Here is a 15,173-nt window from a genome sequence, read left to right as displayed (position 1 = left end):
CTTATATGACATTTAAGAATTCAGGAGCGCTGATGCTATTTGAACGAACAACTTAACGAAAAATTAGACACCTCAACAAATGTCAATATAATAGATTTGTATCGAAGGTGTTTGGTCTGTCAAATGTCGTATTGAGTTTGTTCGAAGATTTTTAGGAGGAAATTGTTGTCCTGTCAAATTTTGATGAGTAATGATTAAATTTTCTCAGAGAGAGGAAAACTGTCAAAAAGCATGGAACTGTTTCCTGCTAAAAATTGACAGCCACTTAATAAATGCGAAGCAATCCGAATTTAATGCGCTAATAACAGTCAACTTACGTTTCAAAATATGACATTTGCCAGACCAAACATTTTAAATCAGACATTTCTTGGGCAAAATTTGTCAGGAAGTTAAATTATTTTACTATCTTATAAGCAGTCTCATCTTTTCAAAACTACCAAATTTTTGAAGTGTGGAAGAGCATTTGGGCAAAAATTGTTGACAATTGTCAGTTTTGGTGAAGGTTGGAAGCAGACCTAATCTATTTTTCACTTTTTAGCTAGCTATTTAATAGTTAGATGATTTTACTAAAAATGTTGTCAATTTAAAAAAAAAACTTCGTTTTCTAAAATTATTTTTGAGTTCATGTACATTGAAGTTCTGTCAAATTCATAATCGAAAATTAAACTAACAGAACTTACGAGAAAATAAAAAAATCTTATATGATTAAAATAGGATATCATCTGTCATTGCCAACGCATTAGCTGTCACTTTTGACATTGAATTTTATGGTAATTGTTAGTAAATGTTGTAAATGAACTAAATGACAGTTGAAAGCCAAAAGAAAACAGATAGATATTAGTCGTAATGAAAACTGTCATTCATGATTAAAAATGTTGACTTACCTGTTAGTCGTAATGAAAACTGTCATTCATGATTAAAAATGTTGACTTACCTGTAAGGGTGTACAAAATGTTTTTGATCATTACTAACAAGTTATAAATTCGTTATCCATCACAAGTTTCGGCTTCACCTGACGTATACCAGTTTAGCCTTAGGAATTCAATGCATGCTATCACAATGGAGCTTAGACCTCACGTTTCGTTTGACCATCGTAAGGAAAAGAACGTAATGGGACTCTAGTTCAATAATCTGAGCATTTGCTTTGTCTGACAGCTTAACAGCTGTAAAACAGCTGTCAACAAACAAAATAATTGCTCTTTGGAGGGATGAAATAATAGAAATGTCATTGAAAGCAACCTCGAAGCAGGTCCACCGTAACGCAGACGAAGCCGAAGCTGAACGGTAGAACGGTAAGAAAGAAATTAATCGAAATGTGTGAAACCATGGGACTAACGTTACTTAACGGACGCTCTAAAAGTAATAAGGAAGGTCATCTTACCTTTAAAAAAAGACACTGCACGCTCAACCATCGACATCTGCTTTATTGAAGCAATATGTCCACCATTTCTCAGTCAAAGAACTATCGCAATCGGATCACATTCCAATATCCGTAACTATAAAACTAGACAATTTACGAAGCACCTCAACCGAGGCAAAAAGATGCTTGCTGCCAAAACTGCTGCAAAAGAACCCGAACCTAGATGGATTCACGCAAAATCTATAAAATGACCATGGCTTACAAGATCATATTGGAAAATTTCAAAAACTCTCAACGGCTCAACCTTTAGCCTTTAAAAAACACATCCAAGCTGAATATTTCGAAAAACTACTGAATACCACTGCCATCGAACATTACATACAGTTCTCAATACTACTGCTGGAAGAGGAGATTGTAGACCGGCAGATAACACGAGTGGGCATGTCAAGAATAATTAACTCCTGCAATGCAAACAAAGCCCCAGAGGAAGACCATATTCCTTACGAGTACTTCAAAATTACGACGGAAAAATTATTAACGAAATGACAAAAAGCTATAATTTCATCTTTGATACTGACCAAGTTCTTACCAGATTCCAAAGAAACATTATATTCCCAATCACCGAGAAAGGCGACCCAAAAGATCTACCCTTTTTTCGTGGATTTTAAGGCTGCTTTCGACTCTATTGACATGAAAGCCCTTACATATAAACTTAGTTATCTGGGAGTATCAACGAAACTTCTAACCATTTTGTGATGGAAACATAGCCGATGTCTGCAATGGAAACATTTTATCTGAATGGTTTCTTGCGGAAACAGGAGTAAAGCAGGGTTGAAAACTTAGTCCGCTTCTATTCTTATTATTTCTGGATGACCGGGTATAATAACTTTTTCTGGCATGAAGCTTCTACTATAAGCTGTTGATATTGTTATTAAAGTGAAAAGTCCAAATGGGATGCAACTGATGATAAATCAACTGAAGAGATTGTTGAGCATGTAGAATTTACAACTCAACACTGCAAAGTTCAAGATTATGATTTTTCGAAATGGTACGGACAAATATTCTATAAATAAGAAATGGACATGGAAAAACAAAGAACTGGAAAAGTCAAACTATACAAATACCTGTGCCAAGCTTAAAGTACAAAGACTTGGAAGCAGTGATGAGATCTAACATGTATTATGCAGCTCAAGTTTGGGGCATCTAATATTTTATTTTGTATGACATTTAAGAATTCAGGAGCGCTGATGCTATTTGAACGAACAACTCAACGAAAAATTAGACACCTCAACAAATGTCAATATAATAGATTTGTTTCGAAGGTGTTTGGTCTGTCAAATGTCGTATTAGGTTTGTTCGAAAATTTTTAGGAGGAAATTGTTGTCCTGTCAAATTTTGATGAGTAATGATTAAATTTTCTCAAAGAGAGGAAAACTGTCAAAAAGCATGGAACTGTTTCCTGCTAAAAATTGACAGCCACTTAATAAATGCGAAGCAATCCGAATTTAAGACGCTAATATCAGTCAACTTACGTTTCACAATATGACATTTGCCAGACCAAACAATTTAAATCAGACATTTCTTGGGCAGAATTTGTCAGGAACTTAAATTATTTTAAGCAAATTTTTGAAGTGTGGAAGAGCATTTGGGCAAAAATTGTTGACAATTGTCAGTTTGGGTGAAGGTTGGAAACAGACCTAATTTATTTTTCACTTTTTAGCTAACCATTGTTTTAATAGTTAGATAATTTGTCTTGAACCGTATTTTTAAGAACTGGTGAATTTACTAAAAAAGTTGTCAATTTAAAAAAAAAAACTTCGTTTTCTAAAATTATTTTTGAGTTCATGTACATTGAAGTTCTGTCAAATTCATAATCGAAAATTAAACTGACAGAACTTATGAGAAAATAAAAAAATCTTATATGATTAAAATAGAATATCATCTGTCATTGCCAACGCATTAGCTGTCACTTTTGACATTGAATTTTATGGTAATTGTTAGTAAATGTAAATGAACTAAATGACAGTTGAAAGCCAAAAGAAAACAGATAGATATTAGTTGTAATGAAAACTGTCATTCATGATTAAAAATGTTGACTTACCTGCTAGGGTGTACAAAATGTTTTTGATCATTACTAACAAGTTATAAATTCGTTATCCATCACAAGTTTCGGCTTCACCTGACGTATACCAGTTTAGCCTTAGGAATTCAATGCTTGCTATCACAATGGAGCTTCGACCTCACGTTTCGTTTGACCATCGTAAGGAAAAGAACGTAATGGGACTCTAGTTCAATAATCTGAGCATTTGCTTTGTCTGGCAGCTTAACAGCTGTAAAACAGCTGTCAACAAACAAAATAATTGCTCTTTGGAGGGATGAAATAATAGAAATGTCATTGAAAGCAACCTCGAAGCAGGTCCACCGTAACGCAGACGAAGCGGAAGCTGAACGGTAGAACGGTAAGAAAGAAATTAATCGAAATGTGTGAAACCATGGGACTAACGTTACTTAACGGACGCTCTAAAAGTAATAAGAAAGGTCATCTTACCTTTAAAAAAGACACTGCACACTCAACCATTGACATCTGCTTTATTTAAGCAGCATGTCCACCATTTCTCAGTCAAAGAACTGTCGCATTCGGATCACCTTCCAATATACGTAACTATAAAACTAGACAATTTACGAAGCACCTCAAGCGAGGCAAAAAGATGCTTGCTGCCAAAACTACAGCAAAAGAACCAGAACCTAGATGGATTCACGCAAAATCTATAAAATGACCACGGCTTACAAGATCATATTGGAAAATTTCAAAAACTCTCAATGGCCCAACCTTTAGCCTTAAAAAACACATCCAAGCTGAATATTTCGAAAAACTACTGAATACCACAGCCATCAAACATTACATACAATCCTCAATACCACTGCTGGAAGATGAGATTGTAGACCGGCTGATAACACAAGTGGACATATCAACAATAATTAACTCCTGCAATGCAAACAAATCCCCAGAGGAAGACCATATTCCTTACGAGTACTTCAAAATTACGACGGAAAACTTTATAACGAAATGACAAAAAGCTATAATTTCATCTTTGATACTGACCAAGTTCCTACCAGATTCCAAAGAAACATTATATTCCCAATCACCGAGAAAGGCGACCCAAAAGATCTACCCTTTTTTCGTGGATTTTAAGGCTGCTTTCGACTCCATTGACATAAAAGCCCTTACATATAATCTTAGTTATCTGGGAGTATCAACGAAACTTCTAACCATTTTGTGATGGAAACATAGCCGATGTCTGCAATGGAAACATTTTATCTGAATGGTTTCTTGCGGAAACAGGAGTAAAGCAGGGTTGAATACTTATTCCGTTTCTATTCTCATTATTTCTGGATGACCTGGTAGAATTTCTACCGGGTAAAATAACTTTTTCTGGCATGAAAATAAAGCTTCTACTATAAGCTGTTGATATTTTTATTATAGTGAAAAGTTCAAATGGAATGGAACTGATGATAAATCAACTCCAGAGATTGTTTAGCATGTAGAATTTACAACTCAACACTGCGAAGTTCAAGATTATGATTTTTCGAAATGGTACGGGAAAATATTCTAGAAATTAGAAATGGACCTGGAAAAACGAAGAACTGGAAGAACAAAATATACAAATACATGTGCCAAGCTCAAAGTACAAAGACTTTGAAGCAGTGATGAGATCTATTATGTGTTATGCAGCTCAAGTTTAGGGCATTTTCAAAAAGTGGAAAAGTTACTAAAATACTTCCACACGCAAAATTTCCAGCTCTTTACCCAACTTAAATGCTCAATCTCGAGACTACCCTTCAATCACTATACATCTTCATCTACTTGGATTACACTTCGCTTATTTTCGGAAAGTTGTGATACCTCATTATCCGACAGAAGTATTGGCGAATTAAATAGAAAGCCAGAACTAATCGAGAAGATTGAAGATGTTACACTCGACAGTTTTTGCATGCAAAGCCTATAGAGACTAAAAAGATGAACCTATAAGTTTGCTTGAACACAACCTCAAGAACAAAAACTATTTTTGGTATACAAACAGTATTGAGATCATTTCCACCAAATTCAAGGCCAGAAGTAGAAAACTTTCCCTTAACCTATTTACAATAAAAGGGCGGATCTTAACCTAAAGAGTGCACCTTACGCAACCTAAGAACTCACGAAGATATCCAGCACTTTATGGAATATACTCTGTTCTTAAGGTGATACTCTCAAAGTGGAAGAAACTATAAAATCACATATTTCTAAAGGTAAACATTCTGCAATAGGGCCTGACGATTGATGGGGACCACACTGTGTCTTAGGTGTAGAAGATTCAAAGAATTAAGTGACATGAGACTTTCAAGTATAAGCAAACAGTATTTTTCCAGGCTTACAGTCAGGCAAGCATGAAACAAAAAGCAATGAGTCAAAATGTTTGAATATTTTTAAAGCTTTCAACATCAACTTTTAGTGCCTAGATCTTATACAATTTGGTGGTTACAGCATCTTTAGGTGAGATAAGACCTCTTCAGAGCTTTATCTATCTCTGGTTTGTTTGTTTTTTATTTATATTCTCGCACTCAAGTATTAAATAAAAGCTGATAAGACACCGATGCTGATAGTGATAACCAAGTACTGTCTTATGCAGTCATAAACCTATAACGATGAGTCTTGAATCATTGCCAATGTCTTAATTCAGTCAGTAGCTAATTTTCGGTTGAATTGCACGAATATGTCAAAACTTTGGGGTGGTCGTTTTAGCTGTGATACAAGTTCAATTTTGGCTGAGCTAAATTGTAGTCTTCCTGTGGATTCCAGATTGTTTGCTGACGATATTGATGCCAGTAAAGTCTATGCAGAGGGTCTACTTGAGGCAGGTCTCTTAACAGCCTCCGAATGTAGTGCAATTCAGAAAGGTCTTGAGTTAGTTCGTTACGATTGGATAGAGGGTTTGATTGAGTTCAAGCCCAGTGACGAAGATGTCCATACCGTGAATGAACGTAAATTAACTGAACTTATCGGAGATGTTGCACAGAAGTTGCATACGGGACGCAGTCGAAACGATCAAGTTATAACCGATATGAAGCTATGGATGAGGAAAGCCATTCGGGAGACTGTACAAACATTGGGGAAGGTTATCGAAGCAACAGTGGGCCTGGCCGAGAAGTTTCCAGGTGTGTTGATGCCGGGTTATACTCATATGCAGAGGGCGCAACCAGTGCATTTTGCCCATTGGATTCTTAGTCATGGATTCGCCTTAAAGGAGGATTGTGCTCGATTTATGGAATTGAAGGAACGAATGAATGTTTTGCCTTTGGGTAGTGGAGCAATAGCTGGCAATCCTTTGAATGTGGATCGAGTTTTCTTGCAGAAAAAGCTCGGTTTCAGTGGAGTTACTCAGAACAGCATGCATGCTGTGGGCGATCGCGATTTTGTGAGTAAGTGGTGCCAAATATCATATGTCATGTTATATTAAAACGTCATAAACATCTTTAGTTGTCAAAAGAAGATTCATAAGCGTTTTGATCTTTTTAAAAGGTCATTAATTCGTCGTGTTCATATTGTAAATATTTTTGTTTTCAATTACAGTTGATTTTATCTACAATGCATCACTGGCAAGTCTTCATATGTCTCGCTTAGCTGAAGATCTTATTATCTTTGCATCACGGGAATTTAATTTTGTTCGCATATCGGATGCATTTTGTACTGGAAGCAGTCTTATGCCACAAAAACGTAATCCTGACAGTTTGGAATTGGTTCGAGGAATTTCTGGAGAAATTTTCAGCTGTTTAACGGGAATAATGATGACAGTTAAGGGAACTCCGTCAACTTACAACAAAGATTTGCAATTCGATAAGAAATATTGTTTCACAGCTTTCGATCAATTGGAGAAATCGTTAAAAGTCACTGAAGGTGTTCTTCGAAGCCTGGAAGTTAACATCGATCGAATGGAATCGTGTTTGAGTCCGGATATGTTGGCTACAGATTGGGTAGGTCTTAAAGAATCTTATTAAAAAGAAATGTGACGTAAGAAAAGTCAAATGAATTAGACATCTGTTCGCTTCACAATGTGTCACTTTGACATTTATTGCCATATGCTGCCACACCATTAAGACAGAATGACTTTTAGGAACTTGTTTTTCGAGAAAAAAACTAAATTTTAATTGAATAACTTTATATTTTTGCAGGCATACTATTTAGTTCGTAAGGGCATTCCATTTCGTAAGGCACATCATTTGATTGGAAATGTGGTCGCTTTAGCTGAAAAACGCAACTTAGAACTGACTGAAGTTCCTCTCGAAGATTTACAATCTATATGTCCTCTATTCGACATTGATATTGGTAAAATGGCAAATTTCCATCAAATAGCTGAAACATATGATGTTATCGGTGGAACAAGTACGAGTTCGACACAGAAGCAAGTTAGTGTTTTGACAGATTTTGCATCTCAAATAAAGAAATTTGAATGAACATATTGTGTACCTACGTTGTACTAGAATATACTTAAATAAAGTTTCTTGAAGACAGTTTTTTTGTTTTTCTTTAGATTTACAGTGTCCGTCAAAATATTTCTTTCAATTTAAAAATGGTACAAATCTTTAAACCTTAAAACCGATTTAAACTCTTTTTGAATTAAAACTTAAGATTGGTTTTCTAGATGGTTTTTAAACACCTCAGTATTGAAAACTTCCCTGGGATATATAATAAAGATGTCATCTAAATTTCAGTCTCAACTTTCGGTTTGACATTTTTGAATATGTTTATTCTTCATTAATTTAAATCGGTTTGCAAAAATTTGTTTCTTCCTGTCGCTTTAAATAATTGCAGAAAGGAGTTGTAAGATTTGTACAGGTTTTACAAAACTCAAGGGGATATTACTACCCTTATTATGCAGAGGCACAGTATAAGCACTAGGAAGAAGATAGAGGGTTTAAAAGGAGATGTCGGTGCCCATTGGTTTTGAATTCCTGAATATTGCAATGACTAGGAAAGACAGAGTGTGGTACGGTATTCCACCCTAGTACGGCTAAAGAACGAATCTATGTATTTGAAAGTACGGCCGAAGTTGGACTCGAGGATATACTGATGAACATTTCTAGAAGCGCGAGTATTACGGTTGAACTGTTTAAGTGGAGGAGTTCAGCTGGCTATTTCACTGATGCATAAACCGTTAAAATAACGGTAAAAGGAGTGGGACAAGAAACACTTCGACAATATTCAAGCGACGTAAATGATCTTATGATGGTAATATTACCAATCAATCTGAATGCTCTACGTTCAATACTGTCCAAGAGATTTAAGTAAATTGCAGGAACACCAGCCCAGAGATGGGAGTTATACTCAAGCTTTGGACGTATGTAAGTCTTGTAGATAATAGCCAAATCAGAAGGGGTAAAATATTTCTTGCATCGCCTAAGGAAACCCAAACACCTTGTGGCATTTTTGGCCACATCGCGTATGTGATCATTCCAAAAGAAGTGGTTGGTGACACACATACCGAGTATATCGAGGTGTTCAGTCTCATTGATGCAAGTGCCATCCATGGATAATGGCAAAGGGGGTATATCTCGCTTTAACGATACAAGACAGCATTTGGGTTTTCGAAGCATTAAATTCCACGCGGTTTTTTAATCCCCATTGAAGAATGCTGTTTAGGTCGGAATTTAATGAGCTTATCATATTTTTTCGTTGCAGTTCCACATCCGAAGAAGAGGGATGTGAATCTGAAAACGAATATGAAAAGCTAAGAATACTATCGTCAGCGAAACAATGTATTGGATTAGAAAATGCACACAGGAGATCATTATTAAAAATGAGAAAGAGTGTTGGAGATAGAACAGAACCCTGGGACACACCAGCATGTATTTTATGGGCTTCAGCCTTGTATCGAACGATCCGAGAGGTAATTCCTAATGCAATGAAGCTGGAATTCATGAGAACCGAAAGCACACATTTTCGATAAGAGAGCCTGATGCCAAACCCTATCAAATGCTTTTGAAATATCTAGTGCAATAATCTTACTTTCTCCAAAGAGATATAAAGATTTGCTGCACTGTTCGGTGAGATGAACCATGAGATCACCAGTGGATCTATTGCTTCGAAAGCCATACTGACGGTCATTAAGAAGCATTCGATCTTCAAGATATTTGGAATCGGTTAATAATAAGAGGATGAAGAAGATTCGCCTTTTTTGGGAATGGGCTGGACAAATGCAGTTTTCCATCCTCTCTGAAAGAGACCTGAGGAGTAGGACAGATGAAAAAGCTACGCAGTGGTTTTGCCAGCGTTGAAGAACACCTCTTCAGAACAATAGCGGGGATACCATCCGGACCAGCGGATTTATGTGTGTTAAGATCTCTAAGGACTCTTGCCACAGTATGGGTGCGAAAAAAAATTGGTCCCATAGAACTTTTTCAGCTTTCCTCAGTACGGTTGGGTTAATAGCAAGCGAAACTTACTTCTTTGGCCCTAATAACCTCTTTACTACTAGTATCAAACCATGCGTTTTCCTTAGGCCTGATGCTTTTAACGCTATTCGGGATAAAAGTTCTCATTCCTAGGAGAATCAAACTTGTAATTATATCAGCGCTGGCGTCAACGTGACTATAGAGAAAGCAAAGTGATCAGTTAAAGATCCTAAAATAATTATTGAGACTGTCCCAGTTGGCTTTCCCGTATTGCCAAACGGTTCTCTTAGGAGCTCTTTCCTTAACTGAACAATTTTGACACGAGAAATTTGCTGATATAACAAAGTGGTTAGATGTGCCTATAGAAGAGATAGAACACTAACAGTGTACTTATCAGGGCCAGAGGTAAGAAATAAGTCAATAGCAGTAATAATAGTTGGATATTCGGGTGGGCTCGTTGACCTGCTGAGTTAGGTGGTTCAAATCAGCGTAGATTTCAGCACACTTTCCATCGGGTATTGTCTGGCGTGAATTTGGAAGCCATGAAGAATTGTGTACATTGAAATCGCTCGTAACAACGATTTCAGTGTTGTTGTTCAGTAGGATAGGACGAAACAATTCTTTGGATGGAATCAGACAAAGCATCAAATTCACGACAAGTTGATACTCTGTCTAAATAAGGGCTTCGATAAAGGCAGCAATAGTGAATGATTTGCTTATTCACGGAAAATTTAAACCAGATATAACTAAAAAGGTATTGGTGCAAAGACCATATTGTGGTAAGTGTTGATAAGCAACATCATTCCTAATGTATATGGCGAGGGCATGGTGGGAAAATAATAAAGGCACCAAGCTATATCCATGAATACAAAATTCAGCTGGATCGGAATCCTCACCTACTTGGGTTTCACTAAGTGCCAAACAGCTGGCCTGTATGAAGCAGATGGCGGTATGCCAACCAACAATTCGATAGTTGATAATCGATTACTATAAGGACAATCAAAGATTGTTTTTTTTTGCTTTTGTCAGATTCATGGTTCCATTTTCCAATCTAGCTATCAATTTGGTTGTGAAAATTTGCCAAGACTAAAGGATAAAGGAATTTAATATGACAGCCAGGGAATATGCATTCCTTTGCATTTTTAAAAAAGTTGATTGTAAAGAGTTTTTCAATTGGCGAGGGTAGATTTTGCCAGCCATTTTGTTTTGGTGACATCTGTCAAATCTTCTGTTTATTATTCAATTGCTTATGCCAAATCATCATGGCAAGTAACAATAATGATAAAAATGATAAGACTTTATTATCGAAATGAGTGTTCGTTAACGCAAACGTGGCACGCCCTTCAAAGTCGACTCTTCAACGTTTGGTGGCCCAATTTGATACAACCGGTTCAGTAAACAATCAGCCAACACCCGTTCGTTCAAGGAACGCAAGATCAGCCGAGAACATCGCCGCGGTTCGTGAAAGTGTACAGCAGAACCCGAGGCCGTGCACAAGAAGTCGACCTTTCGCAAACTTCAACTTGGCGAGTTTTGCGTCACCCGTACAGAATCTCAACTGACCCAGGTGGTCAAAGTTCATGACCATAGACAATGCCGTTTGTTCGCTCACTCGGCTTCGAATCGTTTGAAAGAGGAACTCAATTTTGGCTAAAAACTCATCCAAGAGTAAAATCCAATATTTTTTTTAACTGGGCATATTATGTCTTGCCATGAGCAACCTCAAATGTCAAATTTGACCGAACGGTTTATCTGTTATTTACTTTTTTTTTTGATTTACCTTTTGTATCGGAAGTTGTTGTTTTTTTACAAAATTGAATTTCAAACAAATTATACAAAAATTGAATTGAATTGGTTAATCCATTTCTCGAAGTAAGCCTGATATAAAAAAATGGACACAAAAATACTTTACGCTATTACGGCAAGGAATCTTCTGGCCGCACTCGACGACAATTTAAACGAAATGATATTTTAATTTCAAAAAGACTGTGGAAAATGGACGCTCACCACTACATACAACACAAACGTCAAATTTGATGACAGAATTATGATCCGCTCGAAAAATCCAAACTGCGATGACCGGAGCATGAACTGGATGTTGGATTGTTGGTCTCTATTGAATTATCTGATGACAGGCCAAATACTCCGATGAAGTTTTAAAAAACTGAGAATTGAAATCTACTTTTAAGAAAATGAATTTAATAATTTCGTTTCTCTTCCATAATGCAGAAAAGTGGAGGGAGGCAGATATATGTCGAAACTCGAAAGTGGGAGAGTACACCAGTGGCAATTCTTTTCTACTTCTTATGAAATATTATAACTAATTGACAGTACAGTGAGTATTGCCGCTAGCCTTCACGAAAGTGTAATGATATAAATCAAAAAACCCAACAAAACCTAAAAAATAGTAAGACAATTCAAGGACAATGTTAGGCTTTAAAAGAAAAAATATGGCTGTAGCCACACAGAGTGTTTCCATGGTCTTTAAATAATATTTAAACGCTACTTTAAAGTCTTTTGATGGTAAGAACCTTTTGAAATTATTATTATAATAGAATATGCATGAACCTCACAATGAAAAGGAAATGTAATCGAAATTTTTTAAAAAAGTTTAATAAATCGTAAATAATTTAACATTCTAAAAAAACTTAAAAATAAATAAGAAATGTAAAGCTTTTGTTACTTTTGTAACAGGCAACACTGATGAAGACAAAGGTGCTATAATAAAGATGAATATATTCGTCTATAATCTTAACCTCCGTATTTCTTATAATGAAGGCATAAATAAATTCTGCATGTTGGTCTTTTCTCTCAAAAAATCCCTTTCATGCAGAACTCAAATTCAGATACATGCAAATCAACCATTAATTTAATTTAAAAAAAAAGAGGTTATTATGGCAAAGACACAAGAGATGGTGTTAAAAAAATGAATTACAAAGTTTTTCACCAAACCTACACAAGCCAACAAAGTGGAGTCATGAAAATGAAACGACTAGCAGTCGATTTCTAGTATGTATGCCAATGATCTGTGAGATTTCTGTATTCTCAGAAATATAAACAAAATGTCTCCCTTTTTCTGACAGAAACCTGAAAACCGAATTCTTATGACTCGATTCCTATCACAGAATTCAAAAATGCTAATTATCACTCGTCTACAAAAATTCACAAATATTTTAGACACTGGCCAAACAGCTACACATAAACGTGAATAAAAAGAGACATTTGTTAACAACTAAACAAAACAATTTCAACTAAACTACTCGCAGCGCCACTCGTTTAATTTCAAAACTAAAACATTTTCTTAACCATCCCTGTTCATTTCCACCCAAAATCGCATACAACTTCACTTAAATCAAATTCTGCTGTCAAATACCTGGTCGATAGCCCTGTGTGAATGTGAAAAGGAAAAATTTTTCTTCAACCTTCGCCGAGTGTAAAATTCGTATTCCTCTTGTCTTGTTGCAAATTGAATAAAATAATTCTTTTTTATTTTTAAAACAAAACACGAAATACCAAAATAATGGCATCGCTTTCTGGTCGTATTGCCCTCCGTGCAGCTGCTCTCCGTAACAATGTCACCTACACTCCAGTTCGCTTCTGCAAAAGTAAGTTTTAAGTTTTCCATTTGATTTTTTTAATACGACGACGAACGAAACTATGAAAAAAGTTATCGATAAGAAAACGAGGTTCATAAGCGCGTCTGACATTTGTTCGCATCTTCTTGTGGACAGAGTAATAGTGGTCTCCCCATTGGAAGTTACGTAACACGAATGTTTCTTTTTTTCTATTTTTTGGCCAAAATTGTTGTAAATGATTGGGATTTCCTTGTTTGAAATATGATTTGTCATATGAGACTTTGTATATCTTGAATATAGAAGGTTTATGTTATGTAACCTCTCTTTTTGTAAGGTGGAAAAATATAACCCTCTTTGCCCACCTTTTTATTTTTGTTGTTGGGAAAAATGAAATCAGAAATTATAATGTCATCCTGGAATTCCAGGTAATTCGAATGCATTTTCATGGGTATTTCATAATAAATCATCCCCTCCTCTTATTTTTCCTTCTGATTTTTTTGTTTATGTAACCAATAAACCCATTGCATCGTGTGTCGTGGGGGGAGGGTGCAAGGAACACTCATTATTTATATGTTTTCTTTTTTTGTTTTCAGTGATGAGCGATCCAATGGAACACGCTACCGGTATTGAGAAGCGTGAACTTTTGGCCAAAGCCGCCGGTAACGATGACCCCTTCGACATGAAAGTCTTCAAACGTGGAGCTGGTACCAAGGATACACCAAATCTGATTCCATCTGCCTTCGATGCCCGTATCGTTGGATGTATTTGTAAGTTTCTCTACTAAACGAATTTCCTTATTCTCTTATCATTAATTACCCTCTTGCTACCTTCTTTGCCATTTCTAGGCACTGAAGATCAAACATATGTCCAATGGATGTGGCTGCAAAAGGGTACACAGAAACGTTGCGAATGTGGCCATTGGTTCAAATTGGTCGAGAAGGCACCTTTATAAATTAGGAAAATCTATCTTCTATGCCAGTTAATAACAAAAATATAAAAATAAACATCGCCTCCCAGCAAACAACAACAACAGCAACTACTTTCCTAGTTTATCTTAATAATTATTTTGTTGAAGTATTTAAATTAAAATATTGAAGATGAGAAATACAACAAAACAACAATTAACAGAATTAATTGTTGGTTAAAAACGAAAACAAAAGAGAGAACAAAAATCGAGTGGTCTATTCTTTCAAAGTCATTTACTTGCAGCAATAAGTTTGTTGTTGGGTGTCTACAGTTTTTTCTATTCGAAAATTACATCGACATTCTTCTTTTTTTAGTTTTGTGATGCTTAAAAACATGTAAGACACAAAGTTCATAACACTATGTGCTCGGGGTTTTAGACGGATTGATGATTAGATTTTTATTATATCTAAGGTTTTCTTGGTTTCTTTTTAGTTTTTTTGACGTCATTTTTTGCCATGTGATCTGACAACAAGCCAAAAGTCAGCTGTAGCTGCCTTTGTGTTATTTTAGTACAACTTGACTTGGCGTCTGAAAACCTTTTTTACATTATAACAACAAATTCTAATTAATTTTTATAATCGATTTTTTTTATTTGCCTAACATCAACCTGTGGGATTTTTTGTACCATAAAGTTCAATCTTATTCAACAACCTGCACAATTCTTTTGAGCTTTTTAAATATTTATTGATTAGTGACTTAAATATTGAGAAAAAAGGCGAGATGACATCAGTTCAAATTATCCCATACCTTCTGTTTAGCAGAAAAATGCATTGAAAGACTGAAATTGAATATTGTGCAGAAAATGGCATAAAAGGTTGGTCTGCTTTCGGTTTAACTAAACT

General features: G+C 35.7%; 2 protein-coding genes across 2 annotated transcripts; both read left to right on the top strand.

Annotated features, from left to right (window-relative positions):
• Nucleotides 1-6,054: 6,054 nt before the first annotated feature.
• LOC129938975 (argininosuccinate lyase) lies at nucleotides 6,055-7,909 on the top strand. Its single transcript, XM_056046818.1, has 3 exons — nucleotides 6,055-6,820; nucleotides 6,972-7,372; nucleotides 7,571-7,909. The coding sequence occupies exons 1-3, from the start codon at nucleotides 6,115-6,117 to the stop codon at nucleotides 7,850-7,852; spliced, it is 1,389 nt and encodes a 462-aa protein (XP_055902793.1). The 5' UTR covers nucleotides 6,055-6,114; the 3' UTR covers nucleotides 7,853-7,909.
• Nucleotides 7,910-13,161: 5,252 nt separating this feature from the next.
• LOC129938977 (cytochrome c oxidase subunit 5B, mitochondrial-like) lies at nucleotides 13,162-14,537 on the top strand. The gene is made up of 3 exons (XM_056046820.1): nucleotides 13,162-13,395; nucleotides 13,959-14,132; nucleotides 14,211-14,537. The coding sequence occupies exons 1-3, from the start codon at nucleotides 13,311-13,313 to the stop codon at nucleotides 14,315-14,317; spliced, it is 366 nt and encodes a 121-aa protein (XP_055902795.1). The 5' UTR covers nucleotides 13,162-13,310; the 3' UTR covers nucleotides 14,318-14,537.
• The last annotated feature ends 636 nt before the right edge of the window (nucleotides 14,538-15,173 follow it).

The sequence above is a fragment of the Eupeodes corollae genome, chromosome 1 (assembly GCF_945859685.1).
Source record: "Eupeodes corollae chromosome 1, idEupCoro1.1, whole genome shotgun sequence".
Lineage (NCBI taxonomy): Eukaryota > Metazoa > Arthropoda > Insecta > Diptera > Syrphidae > Eupeodes > Eupeodes corollae.
This window is presented reverse-complemented; position numbering and strand designations above follow the sequence as displayed.

Bases quoted from the DNA above. Each gene is read 5' to 3' on its own strand.
- LOC129938977 (XM_056046820.1), top strand. From the start codon at position 13,311: ATGGCATCGCTTTCTGGTCGTATTGCCCTCCGTGCAGCTGCTCTCCGT. The intron at 13,396-13,958 runs GTAAGTTTTAAG...TTTTGTTTTCAG, and splicing joins TCCAGTTCGCTTCTGCAAAA to TGATGAGCGATCCAATGGAA. The intron at 14,133-14,210 runs GTAAGTTTCTCT...TGCCATTTCTAG, and splicing joins CCGTATCGTTGGATGTATTT to GCACTGAAGATCAAACATAT.
- LOC129938975 (XM_056046818.1), top strand. From the start codon at position 6,115: ATGTCAAAACTTTGGGGTGGTCGTTTTAGCTGTGATACAAGTTCAATT. The intron at 6,821-6,971 runs GTAAGTGGTGCC...TTTCAATTACAG, and splicing joins GGGCGATCGCGATTTTGTGA to TTGATTTTATCTACAATGCA. The intron at 7,373-7,570 runs GTAGGTCTTAAA...ATATTTTTGCAG, and splicing joins ATATGTTGGCTACAGATTGG to GCATACTATTTAGTTCGTAA.